Here is a 22,493-nt window from a genome sequence, read left to right as displayed (position 1 = left end):
CAGTTTTCTCTTCACCTTAATCGGAGGATGGCCAAGGAAGAAATGAGGTGTGGTGAGCGAGAGTGTGTGCATGTATGCTTGCTAGAACTATCAGCCTGCTTGATTTAAAACGAATATAAAGGATAATAATAATAGCCTTTATTTGGCTCTTGGTGGGTGTGACACACGGCTTTGAGGATTCTCACAGCCCTTTGTTTATGTGCTCTTATAATACTCATTTTAAAGATGAGGAGACCAAAGCATAAACAATTTAAATAACTCATCTCAGTTCACGTAACACCCAGGTGTTTGGGGATGGAATTTGCATTCATGGCACTTAACAACAGTGTCTGTGAATTCTGTCATACGCTAAAGCTATTCTTTCTTAGTTTCTTGTGCAAAGGGTTCAATACAGACGTTCATAAATCCAGTGTATTCTAATTGAGACAGTTTGTAGAACTTAAAAATATCATTGAATGTTTATCATAGCTTTCAAATTTTAAACTTATTGACATGAAATATAGAAAGTGAATATTTGATAAATTTATTTATTTATTTTAGGCTGAGTTGGGTCTTCGTTGCTGTGCATGGGCTTTCTCTAGTTGCGGCAAGCGGGGGCTACTCTTCATTGTGGGGCGCGGACTTCTCATTGAGGTGGCTTCTCTTGCTGCGGAGCATGGGCTCTAGGTGCGTGGGCTTCAGTAGTTGCAGTGCGTGGGCTCAGTAGTTGTGGCTCGCGGGCTGTAGAGCACAGGCTCGGTAGCTGTGGCACATGGGCTTAGTTGCTTCTCGGCATGTGGGATCTTCCCGGACCAGGGCTCGAACCCGTGTCCCCTGCATTGGCAGGCAGATTCTTAACCACTGTGCCATGAGGGAAGTCCTAGAAAGTGAATATTTTAAAATAATGTATTATCATTGGAAAAACTCTTCATTTGTATATTCATAGAGGTTTAATTTTCAAATAGCAGTACTTTTTGAAAGTATTTAAAATTCCTCTTCATATTATTCAGTGCATTGTCATCTTGGAAAAGAAAACTTGGCATGATAAAAATCCCCTAAATTAACTCCAAATTATTTATCTAAACATGAAATTCAAGTAACATTTGCTTGTACACTACTTAAGAAAGTATCTTACTTTATTCATCATTCATGGCTATAACAGTCCCAACAAAGAAAATTCAGGTGATGTTGGTTTGATGTGCCATGGATTTTGTTCCTAGGATGTGGATAAAAACAAGAGCAAAAACTATTCAAAATTAATGAATAGCCCCACCTGCTGAGGAGCAGATGTACAAACTGGGAAGTGTTGTGCGTGTATTCATTGTCATCTTGGCTGATTCCTTTGTCCTAAAGCATTAGCTAGGTTTGGCTTTCACCAGTAAATAGATAGATAGTTGGATAAATGGTGTTCAGATTGACTTGTTCTCTGCTGTGCTCAGAATAAAGAAAGGAATTCAGAATATAAGAGAAATGGGCCACCGAAAGCCCCTGTGTATACTTACCCTGTGTTAAAGAAGTGTATATAAAAAGTTCTTAACAACATTGTTCCTAGGCTGTGGTCTCTTTATTCCTTGTGACTTGGTAGATTTTAAAGAGCTGTAATAAAAATGATCCTAAACCGTAGTTTCTTTAGGATGATGAACGCAGCAGATATCCATTAACAAATACCATGTCCAAAGGCATCACGCTAAAAGTGGGTGGTCAGTGGACAGGCTGGATCAGAACCACTTGGGACACTTAAAGACAAAAATATTCCTGGACTTCTCCCCCGGAGATGCTGGTTTAGTAGGTCTGAAGTTATGCCATCAGATCTCTATGTTCTCAAAGACATCGGTGATTAGGAATCAGTTGAGAAGTATAGTTTTCAACAGGGGGTGACATTTGGCACTGTGTGAAGTCATTTTTGGTTTTCAAAACTGGGAGGGTGTGTGTGCTATTGGCATCTAGTGGGTTGAGGCCAGGAATGCTGCTAAGTCTCTTACAATGCACAGGACACACTTGTGTACCCACAAAATGAAATTATCCAATCTAAATCGTCAGTGGTGCCAAGGTTGAGACATGCTGGTCTAGAAAATAAAGATACATCCTTAGAGTCCATAATTAGGGTGAAGAAAAGATGCACAAAAATATCATTCATTCTTAATAAAATAAATGGCATTAGTCCAAAGACTCAAAAAATTAAGCAAAATCTCAAAAATGTCTTATCTTGAGATTATCAGTTCATGGTATGACTGGAGACATTCCAGCTGAAAAATTATGTGAGAAACATCTGCAACTGGTAGGATATTTGTATTGGGGATTATCTGGATAGATTATGCCTGTATGTAAAAAAAAATAAAAATTTTAACTGATCCTGAAATGTTAGCAAGGGAAAAAAAGCTTACTTGTAGAAAGCAGAAATTCCTTTTAAAATACTGACTGAAGTGAAAAATAGGTCCATTTTACATAAGTGCCATTTAAACAAGTAAACAAAAATCAAATCTAGGAAGAGTTCAGATGATCTTTTGGTGGTTTTGTCCTTTTTTGTCCTCCTATTACTCTTCTTTTCTAGTTGTTGATTTTTTTTTTTTTTTGGAGTATAATTGCTTTACAACGTTGTGTTAGTTTCTGCTATACAGTGAAGTGAATCAGCTATATGTATACCTATATCCCCTCCCTCTAGGACTTCTCTCCCACCACCCCTCCCCACCATCCCGCCCATCTAGGTCGGTCGTCACAGAGCACCGAGCTGAGCTTCCTGTGCTTTATAGGATGTTCCCGCTAGCTATTTATTTTATGCACGATAGTGTATATATGTCAATCCTAATCTCCCAATTCGTTCCACCCTCCTGTGTCCACATGTCCGTTCTCTATATCTGCATCTCTATTCCTGCCCTGCACATCGGTTCATCTGTACCATTTTTCTAGATTCCACATATATGCATTAATATACGATATTTGTTTTTCTCTTTCTGGCTTACTTCACTCTGTATGACAGACTCTAGGTCCATCCAGGAATGAAACTGGGTCATTTGTAGAGATGTGGGTGGACGTCCTATTATTATTCTTTTACAGATTCTCTTTTCTAGTTTTGTATCATCTCTAGAGATCAAATGCTCACAGGCAGGACATACAGAAAATTACTGAATGTTATTTTGGTTGCTGTCAATGCTGGGTTCGGATTAATAACGAAACCAATTAAATTCTCAAATACCTCCACTGACAACAATAAATGTTTAATTTCCAGAGAGAAATAAGGTTAGCTATGTTGAACACCTTTTGCAATCACAGTGATAACCAAACTTTTCAGACATTGGGGAATTCTGCAATTTCGTCCAAGAACCAGCAGCTTGATTTAATTAAAATAATAACAAAAGAATCCATGTTTTTTTTTTAGCTGTCTCGTGCATCTCTGGTAATAACCAGTCGGCAGAAATGACGGAATGCCTCAAGCAGACAAATGGCATGCCTCCCGTTGTTCAAGAATGTACAGTACCCTGTCATGATGACTGCACCTTCACTGCTTGGTCCAGGTTTACGCCCTGCTCCACGAATTGTGAAACAACTCGAAGTAGACGGCGACAGCTCACAGGTAGGGTGTGCTTTTCATTCTTTAGCTTCAGGCAAGTGATGCTCTCCTGAAACTGATCAAGGAGAATATATGTTCCAGAAGGATGGGAAATTGTATCAGGTCTCTCCCCTCCCTTTCCCTCCCTGCCATTATGCATCCTCAGTGCCAAAGCTTGGCACATAATAGATACTCAATTAATACTTGTAAAACAAATGAAAGATGTGAACCATTCCAAAGCTATGAAGTTCTTCTCTATACAGCTTATAATCTTTGTAGTCATAAATGGCAATATATCCACCAACTTCCTGGAGTAGTTAATGGCAGAGTTTCTGATGTTTTCCATGCCAGGATCTCAGCAAGTTTGAAAGCAGTCTCTGATTTGTAAAGAACATCAAAGGCAGATCTCACCTATGTCATTATCTTTTGCCATTACCTTATAAGTAACTTGATATTTTAAAATTTTAGTGGTGGAAGGCAAAAATTGAATTACAGGGACTTCCCTGGTGGTGCAGTGGTTAAGAATCCGCCTGCCAGTGAGTGCAGGGGACACAGGTTCGATCCCTGGTCTGGGAAGATCCCATGTGCCGCGGAGCAACTAAGCCTGCGTGCCGCAACTACTAAGCCTGCGCTCTAGAGCCCACAAGCCACAGCTACAGAGCCGCACGCCACAACTACTGAAGCTCACATGCCCTAGAGCCCACGTGCTGCAACTACTGAAGCCCTTGCACCTAGAGCCCATGCTCTGCAAGAAGAGAAGCCACCAGAATGAGAAGCCTGCACACGGCAGCTAAGAGTAGCCCCTGCTCACCTCAGTAGAGAAAGCCCGTGTGCAGCAAGGAAGACCCAGTGCAGCCAAAAATAGAAAACTCAAATCGAATTACATACATAGATTCTGCTTTTGTGGCATATGCTAATTATTGGTTCTATTTACATCCTTGAAATTTAATGGAAATTAAAGCAGTGAATAGTTTAATCAAGGTCTTAGAGCAATTTTTGCCTGTAATATACAAATAATTGATGTAGTAATATATATCCTACTTCTTATCTAGATAAATATGGCAGAATATCTCTTCATTGAATGTTTTTTTCATATTTGCAGAAAACTTAAGTCAGGGAATGAAGAATGAAAGGAAAATGCCAAAATAATTGGGTTAATAAAATTGGTGTTGACATTGAAGAATTAAGCACAGATGACCATTTTTTCTCATGAGCAATTCAAGTGCTAATTCTCTCAGTTTCAAGACCTTTGTTTGAAAGCATTGCATACCAGATTGTTTTACATTTAGCTCACTCTAATGGATTGACAAAATCCATGAGAGCGCTTAACAGGATTTCTGCGCACAAATCAGAAGCCCATTTGTAAGTCCAGGTGAAACGTATACTCACAAATAGAAATATCAAATTAAATGTTATACTTTATTCTATAAAAATTTGTTCATATATAATTTTATGTAACATTGCTTATGTTTCTAAGATAAAACAAATTTCTTATTCTCTAACAATATGATGGGATAGAATGTATATGACAGGAATAATTCCAAGTTCAGGGGCAGTTTAATGGAACTTGGTTTGCATGTTCCTACATAATCCTTCAGAAGCCATTATCCTAGCAACTCTGTCTATATCTTTGAGATGAGAGAAAATTTCCTTGAGAGGGAAAGAAAGTTTTTAATTAATGGCCAATTTTTTTCTTTGTCTTGAAGGTTTGCTAATGATGTTTTGTATCTGTAAACTGAGAATGAAATAATTGAAAATCCTAGGATACTTATTCATTTTGCAACCAGTACAGTTTGTGTTATCAATTGTCAAAATTTTGATGAATTTGACTTTTATTTAATATATACTTTTAAGGTAAATACTGAAGAACTGTTATATTTTTGCTTGCAAACTCTATCCTAAGAATTACATTAATATTTAGAATTTCTTTTCTAAATTATTAACTGCTATGCTTTTGCCTAGCTGGTTGATCTTTGTATATTTCAGTGTCTAGATGACACCTAAACAACTGGCTAATTTCATGAAACACATGAGTTGTTAAAATCAACCAAATGAATTATACAGTAGTGTCAACTGAAAGAAAAATGCACAGCGTGAGAGTTATGAGTTAAGGTTTATCCAGGGGCTTACTGAGGACTGTTGCCCTGGAGACAGCCTCTGATAGCTCTGAGGGACTGCTCCCAAGAGGTAGGGGAGAAGGCTAGTTTCTATGTGATTTTGTTGTTGTTAAGAAATGTATGCAGTCAGCATACATCTTCGTAGAAACTTACTGCTAGTCACAACAGCAATCTCAAGGTAATGATCATAGCACTTTCTGTGTATGGGAAGACGCAAGAAGTGAAGTTTATTAAAATTCTTCCTGAAGTGCGTCTGACTATCTAAGGGTCTATTTGTTCAAAGCAGAGTATCCTTTTATGGTCTTTCATTTCCTCTGTTAGAAGCACTGAGTGTACGGTCAGTCAGTGACTGCAATGGGTTAATCTTTGTAGACCTGGATGGAGAATGACATACTCTTTGCTCTTCTTTGGTTGGAAGTTCCCCTATTTTGGTCATAAATTCAACCAAAGTTTGAGAGCCGTTTCATTACCAATTTGTCCTAGGGCCCTACGTCAAGGATTTCATAGGATTTCGTTGAAAGGCCACCCAATGTGCTATGACTGAATTGGGCCCTTCTAATGGTTACCATAAAGGTCTCTGGACCACCTGTCTTACTAGTCTCTTACGGTCCAGGAAATGATTCTCCCTGATTGTTTCTTCCCATATCTAGAGTTACACTATTATAATCATTTTAATTCTATATAGAACTATATATTCGATCAAACATTTCAAATCTCTTAGTCATTACTGCTTTCGTTGGAGACGCTGTTTATTCTTGCATTACCAAATCTACAACTATCTTGTAAGCAGAACACAAGTTCTACAGCTAGAAGTATTAATAAGGTCATAGTAAGGATTTATGCCAAGAACTTCCAGCATCAAACCAGTTCTTGAGATCACCAAGACTAGGGAGCAGATTGTTTAAGGCACAAATCTGATTTTTTTTATGTGAGTCATTAAATGTGTTCTATTACAAGCCCAACAGAGTCATTAGACTTTAACGACTGTTGCCTGGTGTTACCCATATAAATCCATTCCATAACTGAGGAAGAGTCCCTCCTGATAAGTGGGAGGTTATGTTTTTTGAATTAAATTTAGCTCATTGCTCTGATTGAGCTTGAGTAACTCTGATAGAAAATTCATATTTAGGTTAAGATAAATTTTCTAAGGGACCATCCAATCACATCCTTGGAGAAGAGAAATCCACCAGGGTGAACCAGAAGTACTGGATGTAGGTAATTGACCGTAAACCAAAAAATGAGATAGATTTTTAAAAATTTGCATAGGGTTGTGCCCATGATACAAAAACATTTGGTTCACATGTAAAAATCCAAGAAATCAAGGTCCGGTGTGGCATCTTGGAATAGCTATCTGCTTCTGATGCCCTCATCTCTTCCTGCTGTGGGTATGGCTTCTTCTCTGTTTGAGTATTGTGTCAAGGTGAGTTTGAGGTTAGCAATCCTCTCTATATACCAGTCCAGTGCAGGGCCCTTTTTAAATGGGAAATATGAATCTAAGAGTCAGTTCCCTTTAGTCTTGTTGTGCATGAGCTAGTTAAGAGTACCTGATAAGGGCCTTTCCATCTAAGCTGAAGAGAGTCCTTTAAATGATGTCTTTTCCAGTATATATTCTTCTGGTTGTAGTCATAGGGTATCCGATCTTTATCCAAACATAGATTACTGTGATAAACTTCAGAAACAAGCTAAAAACGTTCTTTTAACAAGTGACTTAAACTTTTGTGATAATGTAACATAGCAACAGGAGCCGTCTAGGAAGTGAGTTTCAGGCAGTAAATACCAAAACCTTGTAGATAATTAATAGCACAAGAACTTGATATCTATAAACGTATATTACTGAAACATATATTTTCTCTAAAGTCATCCTCATTTCCACCAAATACAGCCAAACTAAGACTAACTTGTTTACAAAGTAAGTCTGGTTTCAATAAACTAGGCCTGATTATTTACATAAGTGTACCAAGAATAGCAGTTGATTATATAGGCTCTTTTAAATTTGTGTTTTTTGAAGCTTGTCATAAACAGTCCCTGACTGAACTTCATTAAGGCTTCTCAAGGCCACGAAAATTATGCCTAGGACTTGCCATCAGATTTCCCTGTATAGGTTTGGGTGAATTCCTCCCTTCTCAAGGTTCCCGAAATATCTTGAGGGTCCTTTCTTTTTTTTTTTTTTTTTTTTTTTTTTTTTGCGGTACGCGGGCCTCTCACTGTTGTGGCCTCTTCCGTTGCGGAGCACAGGCTCCGGACGCGCAGGCTTCGTGGCATGCGGGATCCTCCCGAACCGGGGCACGAACCTGTGTCCCCTGCATCGGCAAGCGGACTCTCAACCACTGCGCCACCAGGGAAGCCCTTGAGGGTCCTTTCTTATTCACCTGATAAGGATGCTGGGAACCCTGCAAATAAGGCACTAGGCTGTTTCTCTAAGGGGCTTTATGGTTCCATAAAGCCCATCTTAGTTCTTTAAAGCTGACTTGTTATATCCGATTCTATGCATATTCTCAAATAAGGCATTCCAGTCAAAGCTATGTTAATATAACCAGCGTTGCCATTGTAACCTGTCAAACAGAGAAGAGATTTTTATTGAACTTTCGCAAATAACTATATTTCCATGAAAATAAGAATAAGGAGTTTCCACTTCTAGAGGGATGGAAGAGAGAAAAAGATAAATGTTTCAATTCTGCTTACAAAGGTATAATTTATCAAATTGGTGTTAGTCATAGCATAAGAGGAAAGATTCCCTTATATCAAGAAAACAAAGATAAACAGTAATATTTTAGACAAAAGGTCATAACAATTATAACCATATTCATCAGTTCATTCAGTCATATGCAATTAAGTGTTGTTGATCTTGATCTCCTGTTAAGTTTTATGAAGTCATCAGATTTTTCACGAGAATTCTTTAATTTCATACCCAGTTCAGCAGTATAATCTGAAAGCTATCAGAAACCTGTAATTGTCAAAAAAAAAAGTCCTTTTGTGACTCTTCTTGAAGATGAAAAATTTTAATAAAAGCGACAGAGTAAAATAATACTATCTATACATGACAAAAGACTTAAAATGGCATGGTTAAAGATACGATTACAATTGACAGAGAAATTTGGTTATTTCTGTTGCACACATTTTAAGATAATTGGACTGTGATAACATTAGAGTAGGACATCTGAATTGTAGGAATTTCCTAGAACTTCTAGAATATTTATATTGATAACATTTACTCATACAATATTATCTAAGGTTTATCATCATTTAACAATGTTAATCATGTAATTTAATATAACAAATAAACCTAATTAGTTTAATATCTTTCTTTGAGATGTTTCAGGGTCCCCTGGAGACATGCCAACATTAGCTAGAGGACATAACAGAGAGAAATTCAAATTCTAGTTTTGCACCAGCTTAATTTAATATCCTTAGAATTCTTTCAGCCAGTTAAGTTCATTTTAATCTTTGCCAGCCCTGGTCATACATCAAATTCTTTCTCAGGGTTTCTTTTCATAACCCTGTAATTTGCCTTTTTTCTTCCAGATTGTGTCCTATGCTTTCCCTTGCTCTTTTTTTCTTTTTCTCTTAACCTCTCTTTAGGACAAAATTACTTTGTTTTCCCTTAACAGAATGCATTTCCTTTTCGTTTACCCTTTTAAAAAGTATTCTTGCATACAAAGGTGTTTTATTTATTTTAGTGGTTCTAATTACACATATTAATCAGAATTCTCAACTCTTAAAAACCCCAATCTCTAGCAAAAACCAAGAAGTCAGCAGTTACGAACTGTTTGTCACATGAGCGTGCCTGATTGGCAAACTTACGAACATATTCCATTACCTCTAGAAACACATTTTTTCACAGTGTAATTTTTCCTCACTGTGGTATGAGACAAGTGACCAATAAACCAAATATCTTTAGGCATTTTTTTTAAATAGGAAAACAAAAGTAGATAAATTTAGACTTGCTTAGCAATTAATTTCCCAGTATTTTCTATTATTTGGAAATGATCTAGACATTCAATGAATTCCCATCATTTAACTTAGTAAAACTCTAAAATTTCAAGTTACTGAAAGATCTGGAGAAACTATTTTTAAGTAGACATACAATAAGACATAATTGTTCTTAAAGCATTCATCTAAAAAAGTCTTAGCCCATTTGGATCTAAATTTCTTTATGAAAATATCATTAGTTTTCTTGCTGACAAATTGTTAGAGATAACATGATCTTATTTGACGTTTAGTAAACGGACACAGTAACAGTTGTACGTATAATGTTCTTAATTCTAAAGATAGGACTCTTTTAGTTAAACCAACAAACTTGTTTTTATGGGGTAAAGATTAATCGTAGATCATGTCAACTACGAACTGGCACTCGGCATTGGCACTTGCCATCGACCTCTACAAGGATTAAATCAGGAGCTGCTGCAGCTGCTGACCTTCAACACCCACTGAAAGGTGTTCAGGGTGGAGATGAGGAATGAAGCATTGTGTGCTCTGGGAAAAACAGGTCTTCAGATAGTTAGATATTTTCAGGAGATGATTTTATGAACCCAATTCTTGTATCTCCTCATATCTAGAAAAGCACTAAAATCCTTCATGGTGATATCTGCTCCTTGTGACTAGCAGTAACCTTCATGAGACTAGCTGAAACACCATCACCAAAATCATATATATACTGACCTTCCCCATTACCTCTTTGGAGCAGTTTCTCAGAGCTGTCTGAAATGCTGTCTCCCAAGCGATAGTCCTCATTTTGCCCCAAATAAAACTTCACTCACAACTCTCAGGTTGTGCTTTTTTTTTTTCCCAGTTGGCAATCGTGATCTTAAAAAAACCATTTGGGTTAATTTGTATTGTATTTCCGAGAATGTATACAAGCATTTAATTTTCTTTAAGCCAATTAAATAGCTCTTTTTTACAGTTTAATTTTGATAATACCATCACCAAAGGTAGAAACATATATCTACAATGTACACACAGACATATAAATAGGCCCAACCAGAGATCGCATAGCCTCATTTTAAAACTTAAGTCAAGAATCGGGTATTACAATATAAAACTTGCTAGTTTATAATAACAGTTGGAATAAGTTAACTCACTTGGGTTTTAAAAGGCTTCTTCCCCCCACCCCCACACACACACCTTTTTTTTTTTAATCTCAGAAATTGGAGATAGTCTAGATAAGAGTTTCCTGAGAGGACCTGGTAAAACATTTACATCTCAAAGGCTCAGGGAGATAATTGTAAGCTCCTCCTAGAAGGACTTCTGTTCCCTTTGGGTCAGAATTTTGAAAAGATGTTTTATAAAGCCAGCTTCCTCTGACTGCATATGTAAAAGCCAGTTTTGGAATGTCAGGAGAGTCCCATCTTGACCTTTTTCAGGATGACATTTCCTCCATTTCCCAATTAACTACTTGCATGTATAAGCTCCTTATAAACATAAACCTCTGGCTCATACCCTGCCGGGTTTATCTGGTACCGCTTTCTTCTGATCTGAAGGCTTTGTTTCCCATTTTAGTGTTGGTTTGTCAGGATAAAATTACTATTGAAGACTGGTGGGCTGATGTCACTCCTCTGGGTGGCACCCTAGAGTCATCTCAGGGCTTTCACAGGTCTCAGTTTCTCCCCCTGGCTGTATAAAATCTCCATGGAGACTGGAGCACTGGTTGGCCAATGTTATGTGTGCGTCCCGAGAGCAAATTTCTTTAATGAGTGGGTTACTCACACTGAATGGTGTGAGGGCTTGCCTCTGCCACTCCCATAAATTTCCCAGTTGACTGAGAAAACTGCAACTGGTTGGGAGGAGCTGTGTCCCTAATCTTCGGAGCTGAAAGCTCTCACATGGTATCTTGACTTTTATTCAGACAAACTCTGTTAAGGTATTCAAGAAAGACACCAGGCTAGCCCCCTACCTAATCACCTAGTCCAGACCACTTGGTGTCTTTCAACTGAGCAACCTCCTGCTGTCTCTCCGCGGGGGTAACCCACTCAGTATCTTTCAACTGAGCAAACTTTTCCCAGTGTCTTTCGACTTGGTAACGCAGCTACCTCTTCTTGAACCTAAGTTCAAGGAAAACCTACCCCTCATGGCAAGGAGTTTAACAACCACCAAATAAAACTCAGAATCATCAATCAAGATGTGAGATCCAAGACCCAGGAGAGACATACCCAGTTGTCTGGACTCCCCAAGGAAGTGGACCAGCACAAGGAGCCCATGTTGGGCCCAAGGCTCCAGATACTTGTAGAGTTCAGGCAAAGGAGAGAAGGCAGCTCTTGGTCCCTTTGTGGTCACCAAAACATTCAACTGAAAGAAAAATGCACAACATGAGAGTCGTGAGTTAAGGTTTATCCAGGGTCTTACTGAGGACTCTAGCACAGGAGACAGCCTCTCAGATAGCTCTGAGGAAGTGCTCCAGAGAGGTAGGGAGGGAAGGCTAGTTTCTATGTGATTTTGTAGCTGTTAGGGAATACATGCAGTCAGCATACATCTTGGTAGAAACTTACAGCTAGTCACAAAGAACAGCAATCTCAAGGTAATGATCATAATGCTTTTCTGTGTATGGGAAGATACAAGAAGTAGGGTTTATTTAAATTCTTCCTGAAATGCATCTAACTATCTAAGGGTCTGTCTGTCCAAGAACAGAGCATCCTGTTATCGTCTTTAATTTCCTCTGTGTGAAACACTGAGATCACTGTCAGTCAGCAACTTCAATGGCTTAATCTTTGTAGACATAGATGGAGAGCAAAATACTCTTCACTCTTCTTTTGTTTGCAGTATCATTGGTAGAAAAACAAGTAGTGAAAAATCTGCAGTTCTCAAGCTTTATTTTTATTGTGATACTAATGCTTGTGTTTTGGTTTTTCCCCTGTAATTTAGTATTAAACTTAATAAGCAATTTCTAACATGAATGATAGTAAAAAGGGATGGGCTTAGACTAAAGCAGTATGATTCTCTAACCCAGACACACACACAGGAGCATACAGACACAAGTACAAGCATCTTCATTGTATAGGGGACCATCTACAGTGTTTATTTTTCTTTTTCCATTTTTTTAACCAGAAACCTTAATTTAATATCTGGGTGTTTGTTGTATGCAAACTAGATAATCACAGGTTTCAGATTTAGTGATAATTAAAGCAGTTGTTTACCCAATGCTGTAAATAATCCTTCAAATAGTATAATCTATCTAGGTTATTCATATGTATCTATATATTCAAAATAACTGGGTAGGGCTTCCCTGGTGGCGCAGTGGTTGAGAGTCCGCCTGCCGATGCAGGGGACGCGGGTTCGTGCCCCGGTCCGGGAGGATCCCACATGCCGCGGAGCGGCTGGGCCCGTGAGCCATGACCGCTGAGCCTGCGCGTCCGGAGCCTGTGCTCTGCAACGAGAGAGGCCACAAGAGTGAGAGGCCCGCGTACCGCAAAAAACAAAACAAAACAAAACAAAAACTGGGTAACTAATACCTATTAAATATTGTAGTTTTGTGTTTTTGTGGAATCAGTTACAAATTTCTCTCTGACTTAAGAGGAAAAAATGTCTTTAGAGTTGTAGTAGAGATTGATTTTTAAAATTTTTAAAGTACTGGCTGGTCCTGAATCCAAGGTTTAATACTGATTATGACTAGAATGTAATCAAAGTTAAGGACCACTGGTAATCGGTTTCTTATTGTGAAAACCATCTCTACATTAACTAACTTGCTCAAAGCCTTCTTCAAACAGTGATGCCATGTAATTAAGAAGGATATCACAAATATAGAGACAGCATATATTTGTACAAAATATTTGTTCTGCCAGTAACTTTTGGTTACTTTGTACATGAACATTTTATTATTTATTCCTATTCTCTCTCTCTCATTTCTTCCTTACTTTTTTTTTCCTTTTTTTAAAAAAACTTTGCTCAATTATTCAAGGGACAATTCTTGTTTACCATTTATGTGTGCTAGGCCTTGGGGACACTGTAAGGGAATAGATAGACATGACCCTAATTTAAGAGCTTCCAGTCTAATGAGAGATAGAGTTTTGCTACAGACAGTTACAACACAGTATAGTACCTGTTACAATAGCTGTCATATAGGGTGCTGTATTCGTTTTTTATTATTGCTTCTTTAACAAATTGCCACAGATTTGATAGCTTAAAACAACAAATTTATTCTCTTACAGTTCTATAGGTCTGAAGTCAGACATAGATTTTACGTGGCTATAGGCAAGATGTTGGCAGGGTAGCATTTTTTTCTGGAAGGTTTAGGGGAAAATGTTTTCTTTTCCAGCTTCTAGGCGCTGGCTCATGGCTCCCTTCCTCCAAAGTCTTGAAATTCAGAAACATTACATCATCTTTTGATCATTCTTTCATAGTTATTTTGCCTCTGATTCTTTCCTCAGCCAGGAAAGGTTCTCTGAATTTAAGATCATGTGATTATGTTGAACCCAGGAAGATAATCTCCTTATCCCAAGATCCGCAAGCTTAGTCATATCTACAAAGTTCATTTTGCCATCTGAAGTAGCGTGTTCACATGTTCTAGGGATTAGGATGTAAAAAATTCTTGCAGAGCCATCATTCTGCCTACCACATGCTACACAAGTACATAAGAACACCTCTGCTAGAACTGAGATGAAGAGTGTATTCAAGGATGACTTTCCGGAGGGAGTGATCTATCAGTTTGGACCTAAAGGACAAATAGTCATTAGCTAGGAAATGGGAAGGTAGAACTGGTGACAATTTCTGGTGTAGAACGTGCAAAGGCCAGCAGTTAAATGAGTAGCTTCTAGGAACTAAAAAATGTTCAGTATTACTTATAACGTGCCAGAGGCAGAGTGATGCAACACAGTCGGAGGCAAACACTAATAGACCCAGATCCTATGGAACCTTGATGACCAAGGTGAGGAGTCTAGACTTCATTCCGTGAGCTGTGGTAAGTCACTGGAGAGTTTTAAATAGATGAGTCATGTGATCGGATTTCCAGATTTGTAAGTTGGTCCTGGCTGCAGTGCAGGGAATAGATTGAAGGAAGTGAGTTATGGTGGCAATAAGATCTTGGAAGGTGCCATTGTAGTGATTTAAGCTGGAGATTTGGAGGAGGGCTAAATATGGGTGGTATCAGTCAGAATGGATACAGCGGACTGATTCAAGAGATATTTAGGTATTTGAAATGATAGATCTTTGTCATTAAACAGATACAGGTAGCACAACAGAATGATTCAAATGTGACACTCCAGTTTTTGACTCAGTCATATTGGTAGAACTGGGAAATGCAGGAGAAAGGATGGTTGTGATGGTCAGAAGGTGAGTGTAGCTTTTGCCACGTTGAGTTTGACTGGTTCTTTAGGTGTAGATTTCCAGTCTATGGCTCAGAGCTTGAATAAGAAATCTGGGCTGAAGATACTAATTAGGGATTTAAAGGTTGTAGATGATTATTTAAACTCTTTGGGGGGTGAAGGTGTAGGATCAGAAAAGAGAATCTAGGGCAGTGCCCTGAGGAAAGCTATCAGTTAAGAGAGGTACAGAGAGAGAAGAATTCAACAAACAAACAAAAAAGGTGTGCCCAGAGAGATGGTGAGGGTGTGGAGTAGGGGTGAGGGACATAAAGGTAAGGTGTGATGAAACTTGGGAAAGATATTTCAAGAATGATGACATAGTCAACACTCAGAACTATTGTTGAATGATCAGGTCTGAAAGACAAGACGTAAAATTCATGACTTTATTACTTTGGCAAGAGTAAGTACTTTTAAAGAATAGGTAGAGTCAAGATCTAGGGTTAAGTGTGTTGAGAATAGAATGGAAATATAAGCAATGGAGACAACGGTACTTTGTGGGCATTTGAAAAGCACCAGAGACTTAGGTTACGTGTTAAACGCTGATAAGAAGGCGCCAGTCCTCCTCATCCATTGATGTATCTCTCATGCAGTAAATTCTCACAGTGGTGATAGATGCTCTGCTCCTCAAACGTATTCTCAGGACGTGCCCCTAATGGTAGAGGCAAGTGAATACTTCCTCCCAGAGGGACAGTGGTGTGGCCGAAGCTTCTACAAGATCGTTTCAGGTCCTGCAGGAATCCTTATTTATTGTGGCCATAAGCGTCACAGAAGGCATAAAGCCAATCGTCCAGGTGACAACTGTAGAATTGCTGTGTGTAAAGTAAACTAACTGACAATAAGAAAGTAGTCTGTGCATCAGCTTACTGCAAGCGTTTCCAAAACAGCCGTAAGGACTGGAGATAAACTAATAAAGCTGCCTATTTTATATATATATATATATATATATATATATATATATATATAACCAGCCAAGACTCTCACTAATGACCCATTAATAAGGAAACAAAGTGGAATTATTAGATCTAGGAAAACTTTTAAAAATCTAGAGGAAGTGTGTTGGTAGCAAAGTTGAGTCAAGTTACAGGCCATCTTGGAATCCATTAAACATAATGATCAAGTACTCACAGCTTTGAAAAATGACTCTGCCTTGTCATTACTCAAAGTTGGGATTACACCTCAAATGTCCATCAAAGTCAATTGGTCAGGTAAGGTCATATTCTAAAATACATAACCTAAAAAGGTCTCTCAAAGTGCAAGTCATACCTTTTTCTCAGATTAAATTATCCAAAATGAATTGAGCATTTATTTCAATCTATTGTTTCTGTCAGCATTTGTGAGCTGCCTGATGAGAGGAACCAAAATAAGTTCCAGTTTGTCCACCACACACCAAGTGACACCCAGGCTCACGCCAGGGCCATCATTTTGGGAGGGAGGATATCATTTTGTTCCTTGAATAAATAAACTGCTTTTAAAAAGTTACTTGAAAAAGTTTTGTTCATTTCCCTGGTAACCATAATTTCACGGAAAATGGAGACAAGGTAATCTATCTGTTTTTTATCAACAAATTATAGGGAAACCAATATTAAATACATCAAGGACTTTTCTATCTGTTGAGCCACTGTAGCAAACATCTTCTAAGTATTTTTTGCCTCTCTCTAATATGAGACCTCTTTTTTTCAAATTAACTTAAATTTCACAGTTGCTGTGGGAATTGCTTTCATTGTCCTAGGATTTCCTTCTGTGTTTAAAAAAAAAGAGTGTAAAAAAGAAAGGCTTTATTTTATTTAAGACTTAATAGTCTAAGAGCTTTTACATAAAATGTGAGCGACTTTTAACACAATAGCAGATGTGAAATTAATACATCAATGTCTCTCATTGGAACAGGGAAAAGCAGGAAGAAGGAGAAATGCCAGGATGCTGACCTGTACCCTCTAGTGGAAACAGAACCATGTCCTTGTGATGTGTTTACATCTCATCCTTACGGAAATTGGTCAGACTGCATTCTTCCTGAAGGCAGAAGGGAGCCTCAGAGAGGATTGCGGGGACAAGAAGACAGCAAAGAATGTGGAGAAGGCATGCGTTTTCGAGCAATAGCCTGCTCTGATAAAAACGGAAGACCTGTTGACCCCACCCACTGCAACAGCTCTGGTAAGGAGATGGGTGAGGAGTAACAGATGAGGACATTGACATACAGCCTGGGAGGGCCATCCCAGGTCTAGAATTGGTAGCCTCGTTCCTTAGTAATTACTTCAGTTCTTCTTTGTCAGAAACACACCACCTCTCGTAAAATATGGACATATGAAATGCACATATCCATATCACACTGATTATCTGGAACGTGATCGTTTGGGATCTTTGACTCACCTCACTCTATACTTCACCTCTGGCCACTTGTTTCCTGGCGGTGAGCTCAGTTGCTCTTCCTCTAAGAAAGCCAAAGCCCAATGCAAATGAATATATTTTACAGTGTTTATTGGTACTCTGATCATATATATATAGAAGGCATCAGTCCTTGAATTTCTTATAAGGATGTTGACAAAATACCAATGAAAAAGTTAATTTTAAATGTTTTATGGTACGATGTGTAAGTATATCCAAATTTATAGACGAAAACTGTAGAAAAGGAATGAGGCAATCTGGCAGAATTTTTGAGTTGTTAATCAAGGAGAAGACTGTATTTTTATTTATCTTTGAGCATTGGGATAATTTAAAAGATATGGGGAACAGAGAAAGGAATGATGATTAAATACAGCTGGGGTACACATTGATGGAAGAGGCTGAGACTAATGATTACAATGGAACTTACGAATTTCCTGCTCTATTTTTCGGTTTTTAATTTACCTTAAGAAACTGAAGTTAGGGATTTTACAGAAGGTATGGATAGAGAGAATTTATGCTGGAATGGCAGACTCTGAAAAAAGATGAAAGATTTTTGTCTCTGTCATCAAGGTCTTATATCCTAATAAGCTTCCTAATAATACCAGAAATGGCAAACTGAATTCACTTTTAACACACAAGTAAATCATAGTTCATCCTTATTCTTTATTTCCGATGTATCGGTTCATTTTAGTTAGGATATACCTGGATCATTATAGGAATGCAGTTTAAGGTTTAACGATTTTTAATTAGTGTCATCATTGCTCTACTTCCTAGGTTAGTCTACAGAATTGCATTCAGTGATTTTACTTTCAGAAACATTAAACACATCACAAGCAAGTAATGGACCCATTTTACAGAGGCCAAAGTTGGTTTGCTCTGGTCTTTGTTTTTCACCTTTAATATACATAATGGTTTATTTTTAAATTTTTTTCTTGAAATATATTTGACATATATACCTTGAATTTATGCAATGCTACAACATATTAATTCAAGACATTTATAGGTTGTAATATGATTGTAATTATAGTGATAATTAATACCTATAACATTATATAATTATCATTTCTTTTTAGTGGTTGGAATAATCTAGTCTCAGCAAGTTTGATTATAACACAATATTGTTGTCCATATTCACTGTATTGTGCATTAGATCTCTAGGACTTATCTACTACTCATTCCAAGTTTGTACCACTAAACAAACTATTCTATCCCTGTCTATCCCTCTGTTCCCATGCCCTGGGAATCACCATTTTACTCTGCTTTTGTGAGTTTGGCTGTTTTAGATTCCACGTATAAGTGATATAACACGGTATTTTTCTTTCTCTGTCTGACTCATCTCACTTAGTATAATATCCTCAAGGTCCATTCAGATTGTTACAAATGGAAGATGTTTTTCTCATGGCTGAATAATAGTCCATTATGTGTATACACTACAAATTCTTAATCCATTCATCTGCTTATGGGTGCGTAGATTATTTCTAAATCTCGGCTATTGTAAATAGTGCTGTAATATACGTGGGCGTGCATACATCTCTTTGATATCCTGTTTTTATTTCCTGTGGGTATATACCCAGAAGTGAAATTGTTGGATCATATGGTAGTTCTATTAATTTTTTAAGGAACCTCTATATTGTTTTACATAGTAGCTGCACCAATTTACATTTTCACCAACAGTGTGCAAGTATCCCTTTCTTTACATCCTCATTAACACTTATTATCTCTTGTCTTGTTGCTATTCTAAAAGGTGTCAAGAGATAGCACATATGGTTTTGATTTGCATTTCCCTGATGATTAGTGATGTTGAGCATCTTTTCATGTACCTCTTGGCCATTTGGTTGTTTTCTTTGGAAAAAGTCTATTTAGGTTCTCTGCCTAGTGTTTAACTGGGTTGTTTGTTTTTTGTTGTCAAGTTTTGTAAGATACTTTATATATTTTTGGATATTAACCCCTTATCCAATATATGGTTTGCAAATTTCCTCCCGTTCTGTAGGTTGTCTTTTCATTATGTTAGTTGTTTCTGTTTCTGTGCAAAATCTTTTAAGTTTGTTGTGATTCTATTTGTTCACTTTTACTTTTATTGTTTATGCTTTTGGTGTCATATCCAGAAAATCATTGCCAGGACCACTATTGAGGAGCTTCTTTTCTACATTTTCTTCTAGGAGTTTTATGGTATCAGGTCTTATGTTTAAGTCTTTTATCCATTTCAAGTTAATATTTGTGAGTTGTGTAAGATAAGGGTCCAATTTCATTGTTCTACATGTGTTTATCCAGATTTCCCAGCACCATTTTATTTTTTAACATCTTTATTAGAGTATAATTACTTTACAATGGTGTGTCAGTTTCTGCTTTATAACAAACTGAATCAGTTATACATATACATATGTCCCCATATCTCTTCCCTCTTGCATCTCCCTCCCTACCACCCTCCCTATCCCATCCTCCTAGGTGGTCACAAAGCACCAAGCTGATCTCCCTGTGCTATGCGCCCAGCACCATTTTTTGAAGAGACGATCACTTCTCCATCAGGTGGTCCTGGCTCCCTTACCAAATATTAGTTAACTCCCTTACCAAATATTAGTTAAGTGAATATGTGGGGGTTTACTTCTGGGCTCTCTAATCTATTCCATTTGTCTGTGTCTATTTTTATGCTTGTATCACATTGTTTTAATTACTGTAGCTTTGTAGTATAGTTTAAAATCAGGAAGTGTGATACCTCCAGTTTTGTTCTTTCTCAGGATTTATTTGGTTCCTTTGGGTTATTTGTGGTTCCTTAAAACTTTTAGGAGTTTTCTTTTTCTATTTCTGTGAAGAATGCCACTGGAATTTTGATAGAGATTGTGTTGAATCTATATATGATTTGGGGTAGTATGGACATTTTAACAATATTCTTATCCATGAGTAAAGGATGTCTTTCCATTTCTTATGCCTTCTTCAGTTTCTTTCAATGAAGTCATAATTTGCATTGTACAGATCTTTCACTTCCTCAGTTACATTTATTCCTAGGTATTTTTTTTATTTTTGATGCTATTGTGAATGGGATAATTTATTTTTCAGATGTTTCATTATTAGCAAATAGAAACAACACTGATTTCTTTATTTTGATTTTTATATCCTCCAACTTTACTGAAGTCATTGATTAGTTCCAACAGTTTTTAGTTGAATCTTGCAATTATCTATATACAAAATAATATCATCTGTAAATAGTGACAGCTGTACTTTTTCCATTCTGATTTGGGTATCTTTTATTTTTTTTGTTTTGCCTAATTGCTCGGGCTAGACTTCTGATACTATACTGAATAAGAAAGGTAAGAGTAGGCAACCATGTCTTGTTTCTAATCTTAGAGGAAAAGCTTTCAATTTTTTTTTTTTTTTACTGAGTATAACGTTAGCTCTGGGTTTGTCATAGATGGCTTTTGTTATGTTGAGGTATGTTCCTTTTATACACGATCTTTTGAGTTTATTTTTTTAAATACATTTATTTATTTGTTTATTTTTGGCTGTGTTGGGTCTTCACTGCTGCTCGCGGGCTTTCTCTGGTTGTGGCAAGTGGGGGCTACTCTTGTTGTGGTGCACAGGCTTCTCACTGCAGTGGCTTCTCTTGTTGCGGAGCATGGGCTCTAGGCACATGGGCTTCAGTATTTGTGGCACACGGGCTCAGTAGTTGTGGCTCGCCGGCTCTAGAGTGCAGACTCAGTAGTTGTGGCCCACGGGCTTAGCTGCTCTGCGGCATGTGGGAGGGATCTTCCCAGACCAGGGCTTGAACCCGTGTCCCCTGCACTGGCAGGTGGATTCTTAACCACTGCATCACCAGGGAAGTACCTCTTTTGAGGTTTTTATCATGGAAGGATGTCGTATTTTGTCAAATCCTTTTCTGTATCTATTGTGATGATCATGCGATTATTTTCTTTCATTCTATTAATGTGATGTAATACGTTTATCAGTTTGAACCATCTTTGCATCCCAGGCTCATGGTGTATAATCCTTTTAGTGTGCTCAATTCAGTTTGCTAATATTTTGTTGAAATATTTTGTATGTGTATTCATTAGTAATATTGGTGTATAGTTTTCTTATAGTGGCTATATCTGGCTTTGGTATTAGGGTAATACTGGCCTTGTAGAATGAGTTAGGAAGTGTTCCCTCGTCTTCAATTTTTTAGAAGAGTTTGGGAAGGATTGGCATTAATTATTCTTTAAATGTTTGGTAGAATTCACATGTGAAACCATCTAGTCCTATGGTTTTCTGTATTGGGAGATTTTTGGTTACTGTTTCAGTCTCCTTCCTCATTATTGGTCTGTTCAGATTTTCTGTTCTTCCAGATTCAGTCTTGGTAGGTTATAAGTTTCTAGAAATTTATCTATTTCTTCTAGGTTGTCTAATTTGTTGGCATATAGCAGGTCATAGTACTCTCATTTCTGTAGTATCAGTTGTAGTGTCTTCGCTTTTATTTCTAATTTTGAGTCTTCTGTTGTTTTCTTAGTCTAGCTAAAGGTTTGTCAACTTTATCTTTTGGAAAATCCAGCTCTTTCATTGATTCTTTCTATTGTTTTTCTGGTCTCTATTTCATTTGTTTTCTCTCCAATCTGTATTTCCTTTCTTCTGCTAACTTTGGGCTTAATTTTTCCTTCTGGGTACTGGAGATGTAAAGTTATTTACTTGAGATCTTTCTAATTTCTTAATACATCCATTTATCACTATAAACTTTCCTCTCAGAACTGCTTTTTGCAGCATCCCCTAGGATTTGATATGTTTTCTCTCCATTTTCATTTGCTTCAAGATTTTTTTTTCCTTTTTGATTCTTTGATCCATTGGTTTTCAGAAGTGTATTGTTTGGTTTCCACATATTTGTAGATTTTCCAGCTTTCTTCTTGTTGATTTCTAGTTTTATACCATTGTGGTCAGAAAAGATAGTATTTCAGTCTCCTCAAATTAGCTAAGATTTATCTTGGTCCTCTCATGATCTAATATCCTGTATGCACGTGAGAAGAATGTATATTCTGCTGCTGTTGGTTGGAATGTTCTATATATGTCTGTTAAGTCCATTTGGTCTAAAGTATGGTTCAATTCCCACATTTCCGTGTTGATTTTCTGTCTGGATGATCTATCCACTGCTGACACTGAGGTATTGAAGTCTCCTACTATTACTGTATTGTTGTATATTTCTCCCTTCATATCTGTTAGTAT

The 22,493-nt window shown here is 37.4% G+C and overlaps 1 protein-coding gene across 1 annotated transcript in view; it reads left to right on the top strand.

Moving 5' to 3' along the window:
• Nucleotides 1-22,493, top strand: part of THSD7B (thrombospondin type 1 domain containing 7B) — a 764,324-nt gene that overhangs the window by 497,110 nt on the left and 244,721 nt on the right. Inside the window, exons 12-13 of the mRNA XM_033860221.1 lie at nucleotides 3,356-3,550; nucleotides 16,818-17,081. Coding sequence (XP_033716112.1) covers nucleotides 3,356-3,550; nucleotides 16,818-17,081 — 459 coding nt within the window. The remainder of the gene's footprint in view (nucleotides 1-3,355; nucleotides 3,551-16,817; nucleotides 17,082-22,493) is intronic.

The sequence above is a fragment of the Tursiops truncatus genome, chromosome 7, assembly GCF_011762595.2.
Source record: "Tursiops truncatus isolate mTurTru1 chromosome 7, mTurTru1.mat.Y, whole genome shotgun sequence".
In the NCBI taxonomy this organism is placed as follows: Eukaryota; Metazoa; Chordata; class Mammalia; order Artiodactyla; family Delphinidae; genus Tursiops; species Tursiops truncatus.
The sequence above is the reverse complement of the archived record's forward strand: the minus strand, read 5'-3'. Positions and strand labels throughout refer to the sequence as shown.